This window comes from Giraffa tippelskirchi, chromosome 7, assembly GCF_054371585.1.
Source record: "Giraffa tippelskirchi isolate mGirTip1 chromosome 7, T2T-mGirTip1v1.2.pri, whole genome shotgun sequence".
In the NCBI taxonomy this organism is placed as follows: Eukaryota; Metazoa; Chordata; class Mammalia; order Artiodactyla; family Giraffidae; genus Giraffa; species Giraffa tippelskirchi.
The window spans coordinates 763341-779155 of NC_137281.1; the positions used below are offsets into that span (position 1 = coordinate 763341).

General features: G+C 48.5%; 1 protein-coding gene and 1 long non-coding RNA gene across 5 annotated transcripts in view; one reads left to right on the forward strand and one right to left on the reverse strand.

The window, feature by feature from the left end:
• The window catches only part of LOC145514414 (zinc finger protein 587B-like), a 30442-nt gene extending 25104 nt beyond the window's left edge, over positions 1–5338 (forward strand). For 3 of the 4 annotated variants that reach the window (XM_081512148.1, XM_081512149.1, XM_081512147.1), the window contains 2 exons: positions 2082–2208; positions 2691–5338. In XM_081512148.1, coding sequence (XP_081368274.1) covers positions 2082–2208; positions 2691–3991 — 1428 coding nt within the window. In that variant the 3' untranslated portion in view covers positions 3992–5338. Of the gene's footprint in view, positions 1–1882; positions 2209–2690 lie in introns of those variants that run through there. The other variant, XM_081512146.1, reaches the window with a different exon arrangement.
• Positions 1–15815, reverse strand: part of LOC145514417 (uncharacterized) — a 125585-nt gene that overhangs the window by 67468 nt on the left and 42302 nt on the right. The gene's annotated exons all lie outside the window — the stretch shown is intronic.

The following is a 15815-nucleotide window of genomic DNA, read 5'->3' on the forward strand; positions in this document are numbered from 1 at the left end:
TCAGAATGGGACTGTGTTTGGAGGTATGATTTTTAAAGAGGTAATTAAGTTAAAGTGAGGTTATTAGCACGAACTACTAGTGTCTTTGTAATAAGAGGAAGTTAGGACTTCAGGCACAGAGGAAAGACCATGGGAACTCACATGGAAAGTACCAGTGAGTTTTAATCCTTAATAAGCCAAAGATTGAGACTGCAAATGTTTGAATAAGGGTAGTAGGAAAGAGAAGGGCTCTGATAGTAGGGGACATCAGTACATGCTCAGTTGTGTCTGACTCATTGCAACCCCATCCACTATAGACCACAGGCTGCTTTGTCCTTGGGATTTCCCAGGCAATATTCCAGTCGGTAGCCATTCCCTTCTCCAGGGGAACTTACCAGACCAGGGATCAAACCCATGTCTTGTGCATTGGCAGGCAGGTTCTTTACCATTGAGCCACCAGGGAACCCCAAAGGGGCATCAAGTCCAAACAAATTGGGAAGAGGGCCGTGGGGTATCTTAAGATCCACACATGATTCTGGGTGCCTGAGACCGAAGCACAGATCAGAGGCAGACAAGGGAGCCTGGATTTTAGGCTGCCTCAGGTGGTTAGGTCTTGCACAGGGCTGTAGCAGTAGGGGGTTCTCTTTATCAAGGCCTCTTAAGCTGTGTGATGAGTCAGAGAGACAATTGGGACACCTCTGCCTGCAGGTGAGAGATGTGCACGTGGAGAGGTAGTGGGAGCTGATGATTCCACATCCTCAGCATTGGACTGAAGCACAGGTTGAGCCTATGTGATTGTACCTGGGAGGAACCCTCGGGTTCCCCAGGGATGGGGCCTGGCTGGCAGGGGGTAGGCACCCCCAGCGAGGCCTTGCACTTAGATGATATCTATTGGCCCACTTGCCTTTTACTGCTGAGGACTGGATACAGTGATTCATGGGACCTGAAGAGAGAGTGATATTAGTGGCACCAGGTCTTGGGCAAACATGGTTATTTGTGAGAGTCACAAGGCCTGGGGTGGTCCACTACATGGGCCTGAGCTTTGAACGTCACTTGGGTGAACAGAAGAAAGTTGTGATGGCTGAGTGCAGCCCAGGAGTGGAGAGGGCCATGTGTGTCTGAGAGAAGACATGTTCTGAATGCAAAGTCCAAGGCAAGGACCTGCCCCTAAGTAATGAGGCCTCCAGAGAAAGATCTGGGGCTGCTGCAGCTCAGGAAGTCATGAGAAGTCCCTGGGAGTACTTGAGTCCTGTTTGAATTGGCAAAGTATACTCTGGATATTTTTTGCCAGGTTGTGGTGTAAGCCTAAAATTAAAGCCAGTGTTATTTAAGTGCTGTATTGTGAAACCATGAGGACTTCAAATGGCCTGAGTGCTGGTTCTTCTTGCTCTGCTCCTACACACAAGGTCTCCTAACCCATCAGTCTTACTTCTCACAGGGACTAAGTGGACTTTCTGCTCATCGTTTCTCAGGTGGTTTCAGTTCCCTGCCTGCCCCTCGAGGATCATTGTTCACGCTTTTCATTCATGTAGCCCCACTCTGGCCCTGTGAGTGTGTGATTTCCTCCTCTCTCAGACTGATTAGAAGATTAATAAATTGCTGTTGATCTTATCTGGCCAACATTAGGTCTCCTGTGTTTGGTCATTTCTATAACCTTAGGGCATGATCCCATCCTCCCCACTGGGGTAAAGTAGGAGATGATTGAACTACCATAATTTATAGGGATGCCAAAGAGGCACTTAAGCTGTAGGGTGGTCAGATGGTGGCCTCGGACATGTGGCTGTGGTGTCTAGCGATGTGAGGGATGTACCATATTAAGAAGAATGTGCATTTGCAGAAGGAGTAAGTCTCAGGGCCCCAGTGTGAGACATATATGATTTATCCACAGGTTAGGGACATTGCCTGACAGCTGTACCATATCTTTTTGTCTGTGTGCCTCCTCTTGATGACTTCTGGCCCCGGTGATCAGTGGGGCCATTTGCAGACAGTGGTCTGGTTTCGTCTCCCCTAAGTTGGAGAGAGGGTGGGCATGGATAGATGTGTCAGTGATGGGTTGTGTTTTTGGGAGAGTTTGTGATTTCATCTTTCCCCCATCATGGCAGGGAAGTGTGACCTTTGAAGATGTGGTTGTGTACTTCTCCTGGGAGGAGTGGGGTCTCCTAGATGAGAATCAGAGGTGCCTGTACCACGATGTGATGCTGGAGAACTTTGCACTCGTGACCTCACTGGGTAAGGCCCTCACACCCACCCCAGTACCTTGTGCTCAACTCTGCTCACTTTAGACACAGGTTCTGCTTCCTTTCCCCAGTTGCCTGGCTAGTAGGCACTAGGGTCAGCGGGGCTGGGCTAAGCTACCACTTTATGAGCCTGCCACCTCTAACTGTGCTGCCAGAAAATCCAACCACTGTCCCAGGCCGCTGTTCATAAAACTCACACATAGCACTGAAATGTCACTCAGCCAAGGCTCTCACAAAGGGTGTTGGCAGAGAACTTGAACTGGATGTCTCTTTCTTTCCTGCACCCCTCCCCCTTACATCCTTTATCTTATGAGGCCTTCCTAATTCTTAAGACTTTCGGAGCCCCAATACTGCACATCAGCCTCATATTGAGAGCAATCTAGCAGGCTGTGCTGAGTCTCACACAGCGTTGTGCAGAGGCTGTCCCCTCCACCACAGATGACATGCGTCTCACCTGCACGTCTGTGCTTTCAGGTTGTTGGTATGGAATGGAGGAGGCAGTGGCATTTTCTGTGGAGAGTGTTCCTGTAGAACAAGCATCCCAGGGCAAGACTGTAGTTCCAGACCCATCCATTGAGAAGACTCAGCCCTGTGAGGGGTGTGTCAGGGCCAGGAGAGCCGGTCTACAGCTGCCTGAGCACCAAGGCCTGCATCCTGAGCGAAACTCACACCCCTGTGAGGAGTGTGAGAAGCAACCAAGGTTCAGCCCTGACCTCCACCCAGAGCCCAGCAACGAGAAGCCATCCAGAAGGGACACAGACAAGGCATGTGTGAGAAGTTACAGATTTCACGTATCAGCAAAGCCCTTCGCTTGTGGGGAAGTGGGCAAGGATTTCCTGGCTATGCTGAACCTCCTCCAGCATCAGGCCACACTCAAAGGGACAAAGCCACAGAGCAGCTTTCAGTGTGCAGAGCCCTTTCTTCATGGAAAAAGTCAGTACAAGTGCAGCGAGTATGAGAAACTGTTCAGCTGTGAATACACACTTTTTCAGGATCAGCAGATTCTCACTAGAAAAAACTACCAGGACTGTGATGACTGTGAGAAACCTTTTAACCAAAGTTCCCTCCTTATCAGTTGCCAGAGACCTGATAACACAGGAGCAAGGCCTTATGAGTGCAGCGAATGTGGGAAATCCTTTAGCCAAAGCTACAGACTCATTCAGCACCACAGAAGTCACACTGTAGCACGGCCTTATAAGTGCAATGAATGTGGGAAAGCCTTTAGCTACAAATTAAGACTTGTGCAGCACCTGCAGATTCACAGTAAAGTGAGGCCTTACGAGTGTGGCGAGTGTGGGAAGTCCTTCAGCTACAGCTCTACTCTGATTAAACACCAGAGAGTTCACACCGGAGCCAGGCCTTATAAGTGTGGTGAGTGCGGGAATTCCTTCAGCCAAAGCTCCAATCTCATTCAACACCAGAAGATCCACAGTGGGGCAAGGCCTTATAAATGCACTGAATGTGGAAAATCCTTCAGCTACAAATGCAAACTTGTGCAGCACCTGCGCATTCACACTGGAGAGAGGCCTTACGAGTGTGGGGAGTGTGGGAAATCCTTTAGCCACAGCTCCACCCTCAATCAACACCAGAGAATTCACACTGGAGCCAGACCTTATAAGTGTGATGAGTGTGAGAAATCCTTCAGCCAAAAGTCCAATCTCATTCAGCACCGGAGGGTTCACACAGGAGAAAAGCCTTACGAATGTGGGGAGTGTGGGAAATCCTTCAGTCAGAGCTCCCACATCATTCAGCACAGAAAACTGCACACCAGATAACCTCACGAGTGCAATGACTGTGAGAAAACCAGTCACAGCCAGTGTCTGTAATCAACAAGAAAATTATGCAGCAGATTTGGGGAAACCATCTTAAAGGTCTAAGCCCAACAGGGAACATGGGTTTCTTTGTGAAGGGGCCGTCTCCTAGAAGTTGAGCATCACATAGCTGAACATACACAGCAGAAACATTCCCTTTGAGTTTGTGGGTTGGTGGGAAGCTTTTAGGAGCCTGTCTGCATGTTTCACTGCTGGCTCTGTTTCCTCAGTTACCTCCCTTCTGGTTTCTGTGGCAGAAGCCTCACCCCTACCAGCCAGTAGTTTCCAGGTTCCAACACTTTGTATCAGTCCTGGCAGTTTGATCAGGGGAGGGAGATGTCTCATCTGTGTCCCATTCTCTGCAGAATAGTACGAATAATTTTCAGGGGTACCTCATATTCCTTCCGCTCTGACAAATTAGGGCTCAGTCCAATTTTAGCGAAGTATGGGTAACATTGACAGCGGTAGGTGTACCACCTTCCACTAGAGGTCCAGCTTGCATAGCTGCCAAAAGCCTCCTAGGAAAGAGAGAGGGCTTTTAGTAAAGGGCCCTAATTTATGGCCTGGATGCAAGGAATCTGGTGGACCCAGAGGTCACCTGTAAGAAGCACCTCTGGTGCTTCTGTGAGAAGCATAGAAACCAGTTCCCTTTTCCCCAGAATCACACATCATGCTGAGCACTGTCGTGGAGAAGCTCCAGGTTCTGCAGAAGTCACGTGCCTTCCGGTCTCGAGCTGGGTTTTCTGGTGTTGCTGAACAATTTCAAGGGTGAAGCCAGAATCTTACTTCACACAGAAGTGCTGAGTGTGGTTATATGCACTGGAGGAAGCTGTGGCAATGAAAGGATGTGCCTGTTCTAGAGGCACCTCCACAAATGTCCCAGTGATTGTGGTGTTAGATGAGTGTACACTCCCGTGGTGTGTTCTTCCTTTAGTTGAGGTCATTGTCACAGCAAATAAAGCTTTGCTTATTCTCACAGCCTCTGGATTTTCACCCTAAGCATCATGCTGCACAGACAATAAGAGTAGACAGAAGGGGATGAAGGGAGACGGTGGAGCCCAGGGATTTAGCTTTTGTGACCAGTTTCCTGCTGACTCAAAAACAGTCTTTACCAGTATATTTTTTCCCTGATAGAGGGTCTGCCAGGGAAAGGCAGGTTTCTAAAGCTCTGATTATGGGGGAAAAAGGAAAATTTCTACGTAAAGCAAATTTCTACAAAGTTTTATTGAAATATAATTGATTAAAATTGTACAATATGATACTGTTTACTTGTACATCCATAAAACTATTAAAAAACATATCTACAACAAATAGTTTACTTGTTCCCTTTCATTTTTTTTTAGCCAAGCTGCATAGCTTCTGGGATATCTCAACCAGAAGTTGATCTGGGGCTGTGGCAGTGAAGCCCAGGATTCTAGCCTCTAGGCTATCAGGAAACTCACTTGTACACTTTTAAAAATTCTCCCTTCTAAAAAAATAAATAAATAAATAAATAAAATAAAAAAAATAAAAATTCTCCCTTCTGCCCTCACAGCCACTATTGATTTTACTCATTCACAGTAAATTAGCTTGTTTTATAAAATTTGATATGATTGGGATCATTAGACTGTTCCCCTTCTTAAAAGACATTGTGCTTTCTTCCCCATGCTGTTCACAGTGTTGCTTATGTAAGTAACTTCATTTCACAGCTGAGTATTCCTCTGTAGGTGTACCCCAGTTTGTTTACCCACCTAATTGCACATTGGCTTGTTCCCAGTTTTGGCTGTTACAAGTAAAGCCTTATGTTATAACCACTGGAAAGGAATGGGTGACGGGAGCTTCAGCTTATAGGCATTCTGCTTTCATCTAGCTCCACTAGGCCCACTATAATAGTGGGTTGTAACACCTAACATCTCAGGACCACTCTAAGATAAAGAATGTTCATTGCTCCAAGTAACTTTCACACAAAATATAGTGCTGAGGTATCCCAAGCTGCTTGCAAAATACATCTTTAAAGCTTCTGTGTTTCATAAGTTTCATCCAGCATTCCAATAGAATTTACCACATTCTAGATGTGGTTCATTTGGTCTCTCTGGAGCTGTTTAAACATACTGACTGCACCCAGGCCCCATGCTTGTAAGCTAGGTGTTTTGGAAGTTGCTGGTGATTTATCTGTTTTACTACCCCCACTCAGCATAGCCTGGAAGGCATTCAAGTACTTGTATGTGCCCCAGTGTAAGAAGCCCCCCCTTCCAGTCTCCTGCACCCTAATACACCCTTGAGCTCTCTAAACCACTCAGGAAAAGTGAAAACCATGAAACCCTGGAGACCACCACCCTTGGAAACTAATAAAGCAAAGCTTCAAGTTTGTGCTCCCTTCCTTTCCCTTCAGCACCTCACTGTGGCATGCCCCCAGGACACCCTCCACAGTCTCTCACTAATGTCTTGTTCCTCACGTTTCCAATCAGATTTTGTTGAATTGCTTCCTACAGTCATAGTAAGAACCACAAGTACTGCACCAGTGTTGGCCCTGATGCAGGGGGAATGGCAGTAGGACTCAATGAAGGTATAAGGTCTTTCAGTGAGTGCCTGGGGCATCCCAGCTGAGAGCCTCCATCACTGCAGTGAGTGCCTGGGGCGTCCCAGCTGAGAGCCTCCATCACTGCAGTGAGTGCCTGGGGCGTCCCAGCTGAGAGCCTCCATCACTGCAGTGAGTGCCTGGGGCGTCCCAGCTGAGAGCCTCCATCACTGCAGTGAGTGCCTGGGGCGTCCCTGGGGCATCCCAGCTGAGAGCCTCCATCACTGCAGTGAGTGCCTGGGGCGTCCCAGCTGAGAGCCGCCATCACTGCAGTGAGTGCCTGGGGCGTCCCAGCTGAGAGCCGCCATCACTGCAGTGAGTGCCTGGGGCGTCCCAGCTGAGAGCAGCGATCACTGCTGCCAGTGGCTGCAACCTACAGCACACAATGGGTTGGCCAAAAAGTTCATTCAGGTTTCTGCATAACATCTTCATGGCAAAGCCTAAACAAATTTTTGTGCCTAACTCAATATTACTAGCTCTTCAGGGGGTGGGGGTGGGGGACCTGGTATCTTTTTTGCATGGTATTAAAAGGTACCTACCGGAGGTACCTACCGGAGAAGGCAATGGCACCCCACTCCAGTACTCTTGCCTGGAAAATCCCATGGGTGGAGGAGCCTGGTAGGCTGCAGACCCATGGGGTCGCTAGGAGTCGGACATGACTGAGCGACTTCACTTTCACTTTTCCCTTTCATGCACTGGAGAAGGAAATGGCAACCCACTCCAGTATTCTTGCCTGGAGAATCCCAGGGACGGCAGAGCCTGGTGGGCTGCCGTCTATGGGGTCGCACAGAGTCGGACACGACTGAAGCGACTTAGCAGCAGCAGCAAAAGGTACCTACAAGTTACTTTGCTATAAATAATCGCTCTAATTACAATGTGAATTGAGACTTGGATGATGTGCTTGCACAACATAATCACAGAAAAAAGTCAAAACTTGTCATTTTTTCCAGACAAGTGCAACACCAAGGGAAAGAGTTGAGTGCTGATTTTGGCAAGACTTTTAAGGTCACTGTAGTAGTAAGGTGGATTTCTTTATAATAAGAATCCCACCTAAGAATGGAAAAACTGTTTATGGACTCTATTGAAGTAATTCACTTATTTGGGAAAGTTGGAATTTTTACAACGAAATTAAGAAATAATCCCTTGCACATCACAACAATTTGGGAAGGATACAGAAATAAGACAGAGCTTAACTCCAGCAAAGTACTTAAATGGGGAGGAAGGGGATTCGGGAAGAAAACACTTGTGCTTCTAAGTGGCCTGGGCACTTGACTTTCTCTAGCTGCACCAGGTGTCAGCTGCAGCACAGGGGGAATCTTCCATCTTTGCTGTGGCATGCAGGATCTTTAGTTGCAGCATGTGGGATATTAGTTCCCTGACCAGATATCAAACCCTGGCCCTCTGCATTGGGAGCATGAAGTCTTAGCCCCGGGACCACCGGGAAGTCCCCCCTCAAAACTTATTAACTAACTTCCTCAATAGAAAAAACAAAAAAAAGACAGCTTAAAACCAGCCAAAATGGCAATTTGAACATTATGCATTTGTTGCTTTTGAACCACCTGTTATAATCACCGGGCTTCTCAGGTGGCACTAGAGGTAAAGCACCCACCTGCCAACAAAGGAGATGTGAGAGACGCAGGTTCAATCCCTGGGTCGTGAAGATCCCCTGTAGGAGGGCAGGGCAACCCACTGCAGTATTCTTGCCTGGAGAATCCCATGGACAGAGGAGACTGGTGCGCTACACAGTCCATGAAGTTGCAAAGAGTCAGACATGACTGAAGTGACCTAGCGTGCACACACACACACTACAATCACCACTGTGTGCCACGCATTAGTCCAAGCGTGTGGTGTGCATGAGAAGACAAAACGAGGCCTTTGGTTAATAGGTGAGGGAGGATTCTGACCTCACGACCTTGGGCTCTGGCTGCCTGCGTCCTGCAATCCGCTCTCTGCAACTGTGTCCCTGCTGCTGCTGGTGGACCTGGGAGGCCGGGCTGGCAGCTCCCAGCGCCACGTGCCCAGGTCCATTCCACGCTTCCAGGGAGCAGCTCCAGCCCATGGGGTGTCCTCACTGGGCTCACTTGGCTTCCTGTGCTTCCTCCTGCCACAACGCTGGGTCCCTTCATACCTGGAGAGCCTCAAGAAGTGGGAGGGATGGGCACTGGCCTCCCTCGCCCCACGACCTGGCCACTATGTGCCCTGGCCACCTCAGCCTTTCCTCACCATGTCTGCTGCATTCCTGGCTGGCTGGCCTCCCCTGGATCATGTCCTTCAGTGACCTCTTATGCCATCATGACCTTGGTTTTTCTCCACAGTGACGTCTTTGGATCACATGCATTGGCCCTGCTCTGTAGGGCCTCCTTTGTGACAATAAAGTGTGCAAACCCTGAGGTGGGGGGGAGGGTGGCGGGGGGGTAGTCAGGAAGACAGGGAATGAAAAAGTTAATAGGATGAAAATTTCCAAGGAGAAAGGGGAGTTTAATAAATAGTGCAGGGGGTTGGGTTATAAGTTATATAAACTAAAAATGGGTAAGAGCATACTCCAGTCTAGATGTGATGAAAGGGCAGGCATGAGATTTAGGGGATGAAGAGAGGAAACACCACTGTAACATGTCTGAGGCCAGAGTACACTTCCAATACTTGAGGGAAAAGTCTCAGGGTAGTGCAGAGGTGTCGCCAGGCCACAGATAAGACCCGGCCCCTTGCAAGGGCTCAGGTAGGTGGGGACACATCGCCAGGGGAGTGGGGCATGCCCCAGTCCCACGCAGTGAGTTGCTTTACTCACCAATGCACCAGCAGTGCCCTCACCAAAACTCAAGACAAATTTTGTGGACGGAGGTATCCCTCACAGGCACATCCCCAGCGGATACCAAAACAGATGCAAAGAGGCCCAACTCAGAGGTCACAGGGTTTGAAACCCGCGTACGCAGCACCGTCTCAGGAGCGAACCAAACAGCCCATTGGGCCCCGGGGGTTCCCTGCCTCCCCAGAGACGCGGGGCCCACGAAGCCCAGCGCCCGGAGTCGTGGCTGCGGGGGACGGAGTCCACAGACCGGGATCAGGTGAGTCTGCAGCCCCGCGCTCCCGGCTCGCCCCTGGCCTCCCAGCCAGGTCTGGCACGGTTCCCGCCTCCGGTCCCGGGAGACCCTCTCCCGCTCTCCGCGGCGGCCGGAGCAGCTCCGGTGGACGCTGGTCGATCGGCCGGGCAGCCCCACACCCGGCCTGGACCGAGGGACCGGTCTCGGCCTCCGCCCCAAGAACCTGCCGGCACAACCTCCAGAGAGAGGAGGAGGCCCACCGCCCAGCAACCAGCAGATCCTGCCTGCCCGCCGGCCTCCCGGGCTTCGGTTCCCAGCCAAAGACTGAGGCCGGCCGCTGCGGTGAAGGCACCAGATACTACCTAGACCAGTGGTCGGTGACAAGGGTCCTAACCCTTCCCTTTGCAGAAGAGAATGCCCACAAAGACAGAAAGCAGTGAGACAAGTATTTACTAAGAGGAGAGAGTACAGTGCGTGTGGATAAACACTCCGGCCAACTGAGGGAGGCCGAGTTGCTGAGTTGAACCCTCGTGGCAGTTTGACTTACTTAATTGGGCCATTTCTTCCGGGTTTCCTTCGGCGGGTCATTTTGATTTGCCTGGTTCACAGGCCCTATTTGGTGCGTCTCGGGATCCTCCTGGACGTGCACACTCGTCTTAGCCAAGATGGGTTCCAGCGAAGAGGCCCGTGGGTAGCCTGGCATTAGTTAATATCACTCCCCTTTGACCTCCGAGACTCTCTGTGCACACGTGGTCAGACAGGTCTCCTGAGAAATGTGTGGTCTGGGCAGGGCCCAGCCTCCTCCCTAAATTGTCCTGCTATTCTCATCTTGGAGTTTCAGTCCACAGGGAATGATTCTCCAGTGCTTACCTGGGACCCATCTACCTCCTGCCTCATTACCGCCTGAACCAACCCCATCCCCACTTGTCTGTAGAAAACTTGTCTTCCATAGAACCGGTCCCTGGTGCCACAAAGGTTGGGGACCGCTGCTGTAGAGGGAAGGGACGATATAAAAGAGGCTGTCAGGTGGCTCCCGATAGCTAGCACAAACGTCAATGGGACAGACCCAGATCCTGGGGCGGCGTGGGCTCACCACAGGCCACCGGGATCCCTGGCCTCCTCCAGGCCCACTTCTGAGCCCCAGACCCTCAGGCAGGCTGCCCAGAGTGGGACCAGAGAGTTCCCAGGCTCCCCAAAGGGCTTAAATAAACTCTGCAGCAGGCAGTGTACAGCTAAAAGCTTTCAAGGGGTCTTCCCTGGTGGTCTAGTGGTAAAGAGTCTGCCTGCCAATGCAGAGGACACGGCTTGGACTCCTGGTCCAGGAAGATTCCAGACACCACAGGGCAACTAAGTACAATGAGGCACCAACTACTGACCAGATGTGCTGCAACTACTGAAGCCCCCTTGCCTAGAGCACGTGCTCTGCAACAAGAGAAGCCACCGCAATGAGAAGCCTGCACTCTGGCAAAAAGGGTAACGAAGATCCATCACAGCTAAAAAGTAAAATAAAAATAAATAGATCCTTATTTTTAAAAAAAGCATGTAAGGATTCATAGAAAACAATGAATTAATGGTTTCATTTGTGGGAAGGTGAGGTTTGTTTACTTTGGCAGAGCCACATGGCTTGCAGGATCTTAGTTTCCCAACCAGGAATTGAATCTGGGTCTTCAGCAGTAAAAGCACTGCATCCCAACCACTGAACCACCAGAGGTTTCCTGGATGAATGTTTGAACTCGATCATTTTGAGCAGAGGTCTTTCTTTGGTTGTGCTGGTTTTCCTCGCTGCACACAAGGTTTCTCTAGTTGTAGTTTTCCACTTTAGAGGAAAAAAATCCCCAGAGAAAAACTGGGGATCTAGGGTCAGGTACGTGTGCACGCTAAGTCACTTCAGTCATGTCCGACTCTTTGCAACCCTATAGAATGTAACCCACCAGGCTCTTCTGTCCATGGGATTCTCCAGGCAAGAATACTGGAGTGGGTTGCCATTTCCTCCTTCAGGGTATCTTCCCAACCCAGGGATCGAACCTGTGTCTCCTGTGACTCCTGCATCACAGGCAGATTCTTTACCACTGAGCCACCAGAGAAGCCCAGGGTCAAGCACAGTGGTTTTAAAATTTGACACCAGACGTGTGATCCATAAAAAGAAATGGAGACCCTGAAAGTTGTCAAAATTAAAAACCTAGGCTCTGAAACACCTTGTGAAGAGGATGAAAGGACCAAGGACAGAGGCCAGGAGAGAAAATATGTGCAAACCACACGTCAGATACAAACATGAAAAATTCTCAAAACATCATAGTATTATCTTTAAAAAAATCCAAATATAGAATAGACAAAACACACATAATGTATTTTACCCAAGAGAAGGAGATACAATTAAATGGCAAACAAGCATATGAAAAGCTATGAGGCATTTCCTGGGAATGCAAATGAAAATCAGGGATATATCTAGGCAGATCCCTCAGAACGCCTGAAATAAAATACAGAACAGTAGCAAAATGCTGAGGAGGTCAAGGGAAAATCCAACCATTCATCCTAGTGGTGATGTAAACTGGTACAGCCACTGTGGAAAACAGTGGTGGTTAACAAACACAAACAACAAAAACCTTCCAAGTACCATACAATCCAGAAACTCAACCCCAGTCAAATTAAAATAGACTGTGTAAAATAGTCTGTGCAGGTTTTGAACATTGTAGACGTGCTGAGTCAATCATTTACTACATGGTATATAGACCATGTAGTAAATGATTGATAGACCATGTAGTAAATGATTGACTCAGCACGTCTACAATGTTCAAAACCTGCACATTCCAAAGAAAAGGCTGGCCTTGGAATGCCTGGTGAGTGCTCGTTTAGGTGAGCTAATGACTTGCAGGGCCTTGGGCCATGGGCCCTGGGGCAGCAGTTTCGCCTGCAGGAAGGAAGTCAGCTTTGTGGGGTCATGTGAGTTCTTCTAGGGAGTGAGGCATCAAATAAGAGGGTGGTCTGGAGGAGCCCCCCCAATCCCTCCCCGACGAATAACATTTATCGTCCAGAAAAATCTTGAACTTGCATGGCCTTAGCACCTCTTCTTCATCAGAGCGCCAAACTGGAAACAACATGGATTCCTTCAAGGAGTGAGTGGTTAAATAAATTAGTTGGTGGCAGGGGTAGCTGTGAAGTCAAGTGGGCCTTAGGAAGCATTACTAGGAACAAAGCTAGTGGAGGTGATGGAATTCCAGGTGAGCTATTGAAAACCCTAAAGATGCTGCTGTTAAATGCTACACTCAATACTGTCAGCCAAGAGCTGGACACAACTTAGTGACTGAACAACAGCAACGAGGGGGTAGTTGAGGGACTAGAAGTGTTTGGAGACACAAATGGAAGGAAGGATGGAAAGGACTGGGCAATGGGTTGTCCACGTCATGTGGAAATACAGGATGAGGGCACGCTTCCAGAGTCTAGAGCAGTCACTAGCTGAAGAGTGGTGGAATCCATTCAGACACGGCGCAGTCTGCAGCCCTCCCAGGGTGAGAAAGGAGAACAGGATTTTTGTGCTGGACCACTTTTAATATGTCATTTCTATGAGGCATCCAAGTCAGAAAACCAACCAGATGATTGTATAGGTAATTCTGGAAGGAGATAAAATCTGGGAGTTATAATGCCTTAGAACAGACTAGATCACTGTTATTTTTTAAATCATTTCAGTTATGGACTTTAGGGCCCAGGGTGGAGCACTTCAAGTTTTAACATTGAGGTGGAGGAGATGATGCTGGCAAGCAGTGCTATGGAGGAGCATCAAGAAAGGCAGCAATGAAAGGAGCCTCTAGTATCAGGAACCCAAGAAACCAAGGCTAGCAAGCTCCTCACCCCTACCGCTCTGGAGGAAACTGGGACATTTCACCCCAACGTGTCCCCCACACTTTGGTACATCAATTTTTTTTTTTTGCTTGTTAGTTTTTAAAGATTTATTTATATTTAAGGCTGTGCTGGATCTTCGTTGCTGTGCGTGAGCTTTCTCCCATTGCAGTGAGCACGGGCTGCTCTTCCCTGGGGTCTCAGGCTTCCCACTGTGGTGGCTTATCTTGTTTCAGGGCGTGGGGTCTGGGCTCACTGGCTCTAGGGCACAGGCTCAGTAGCTGCAGCACGTGGGCTCTGCGGCAAGTGGGATATTCCCAGACCAGGGACCCACCCCACGTCCGCTGCATTGGCAGGCGGACTCTCTAACCACTGGACCACCAGGGAAGCCCTAGCACAGCAATTATTTTGAATTCCAGGCAGTTATGACGCAGCAGGTGCACGGAGGACACTCTGACTCTCCTTTGTCTTCCTGAGAGCAGGAGATGAAGCTCCCAGGTGAAATGCACCCTCCCTTTCCCCAGAGGAAGACATTTTTAAACACCAGAGACAGGAAACAGGGTTGTCAAAGGGAGAACTGGGGACTGAGCAGTCTGTGCTCAGTTTAACAAGCCCTATTAATCTCATCCCTATCTTCTATTTCTTCACCATGAAATACCCACAGCCCAAACCCCTTTTCCTTCTCAATTCACAAATTGATCCTTTGACTAAAAGGTGTACAAGCCTACTGTTCTTGGCATATTTGGGTCTTCATTCTTTCATGAATGCTCCCATGGACACATAAACATTTAATAAAATGTGCATGCCCTACTCCTGTTCATCTGCCTTTCGTCAGTTTCAGCGTTGGGCCTAGCCACAGACACTAAGAGGGGAGAGAATTTTTCCTTCCCTGCAGCTGTTAGGAAGTCCAGTACAATGGTAGATGGCAAGTGAGCATTGTGATGTTCACCAAATAAGTCACTGGTGTCAATGGAAAGAGAGAGCGGCATACGGAGCGATTTGGGGGTGTTAGGTGAAGATACTGAAAGCATATATGTTGAAAGAAGTGTTCACAAAAGTTCAACTCTGTATTGCGTTTTTTAAAGAAGAGTTTAGGTTCACAGTAAAATTTAGAATAGAAAGTCCAGAATGCCCCCTCCTCTGCCACTGCTGGTCCCTGCCTAACTCCAGTCCCCACAAACAAGAGCCAGAGAGAGAGAAACTCAGAGCCTTCTCCTTTGCCACTCTACCACATTCCACACCAGTGAGTTGTCTGTAAGCATCAGAATTCACTTTTTTAAAATAGAAGCTTTCTCTCCTTTTTTTTTTTTTAAAGTATTTATTTTTATTTATTTACTTGGCTGTGTTGGGTCTTACTTGTGGCATATGGGATCTAGTTCCCCGACAAGGGATTGAACCTGGAAGCTGGGACTCCTGCGTTGGGAGCCTGGAATCTTAGTCACTGGACCATCAAGCGAAAAGAGGGAAAGTGAAGGTTAGAGAAACATGGAGATTAGTTATAGATACTGGGACTCCAGCACATGGGACTGACTGACTCTAAGGTCAGACTCTAAGGGACTGAATCGGAAAGATTTCTGAATGTGTATGGCCAATTTGATATGCAGGTTGTTTTGAGTTTACACTACCATCTAGCCACTTGTGAATGTCACACACTCCCTCCTCCTCACTGAAAAGAGACAGGAAGATGGATAAACATGACTGAACCCCACAAATGGCACCGCTGAACAAAGATGGGGGCTCTCTTTGTGCCAACTGCGACTCCGAGTTGTGATACCAGGGTGTTTTATGTTTTATTTTTATGCTGAGCTTCACAGCTTGTGGGATCTTAGTTCCCTGACCAGGGATTGAACCTGGTACCTGGTGGGGAAAATGTTGAAACCTAACCACTGAACCACCAGGGAATTCCCTCTAGGGCTGCTTTAAAGATGGATTTAATAGTTTAACACAAGGAGAATGTGAACGTACTTAATGCCACTTATAAATAGCAAAATAATGTTATGGGATACATATTTTTAGCTACAATTCAAACCAAAACACCATCTCCCTGACTCGGACTAAGGGAGTTTCTGGGTCTGCTGGAGAGGGTCATAGGCAGTGTGGAAAACCAGGGGTCAGCAATTCAAAATATTTTCTTCTTCATAAGGTGAATAAAAATTATAAATGATAGTAGTTGTAGGTGCTGTAATTTAAGAAGGAAAAGGCAGGGATTCATTTGAGCATTTAAAACCATAACCTGGGTTATGTGGCCTACTGTAAAGAATTCTCCTGCCAATGCAGGAGCCACAGGAGACTCGGGTTTGATTCCTGGGTTGGGAAGATTCCCTGGAGAAGGAAATGGCAACCCACTCCAGTATTCTTG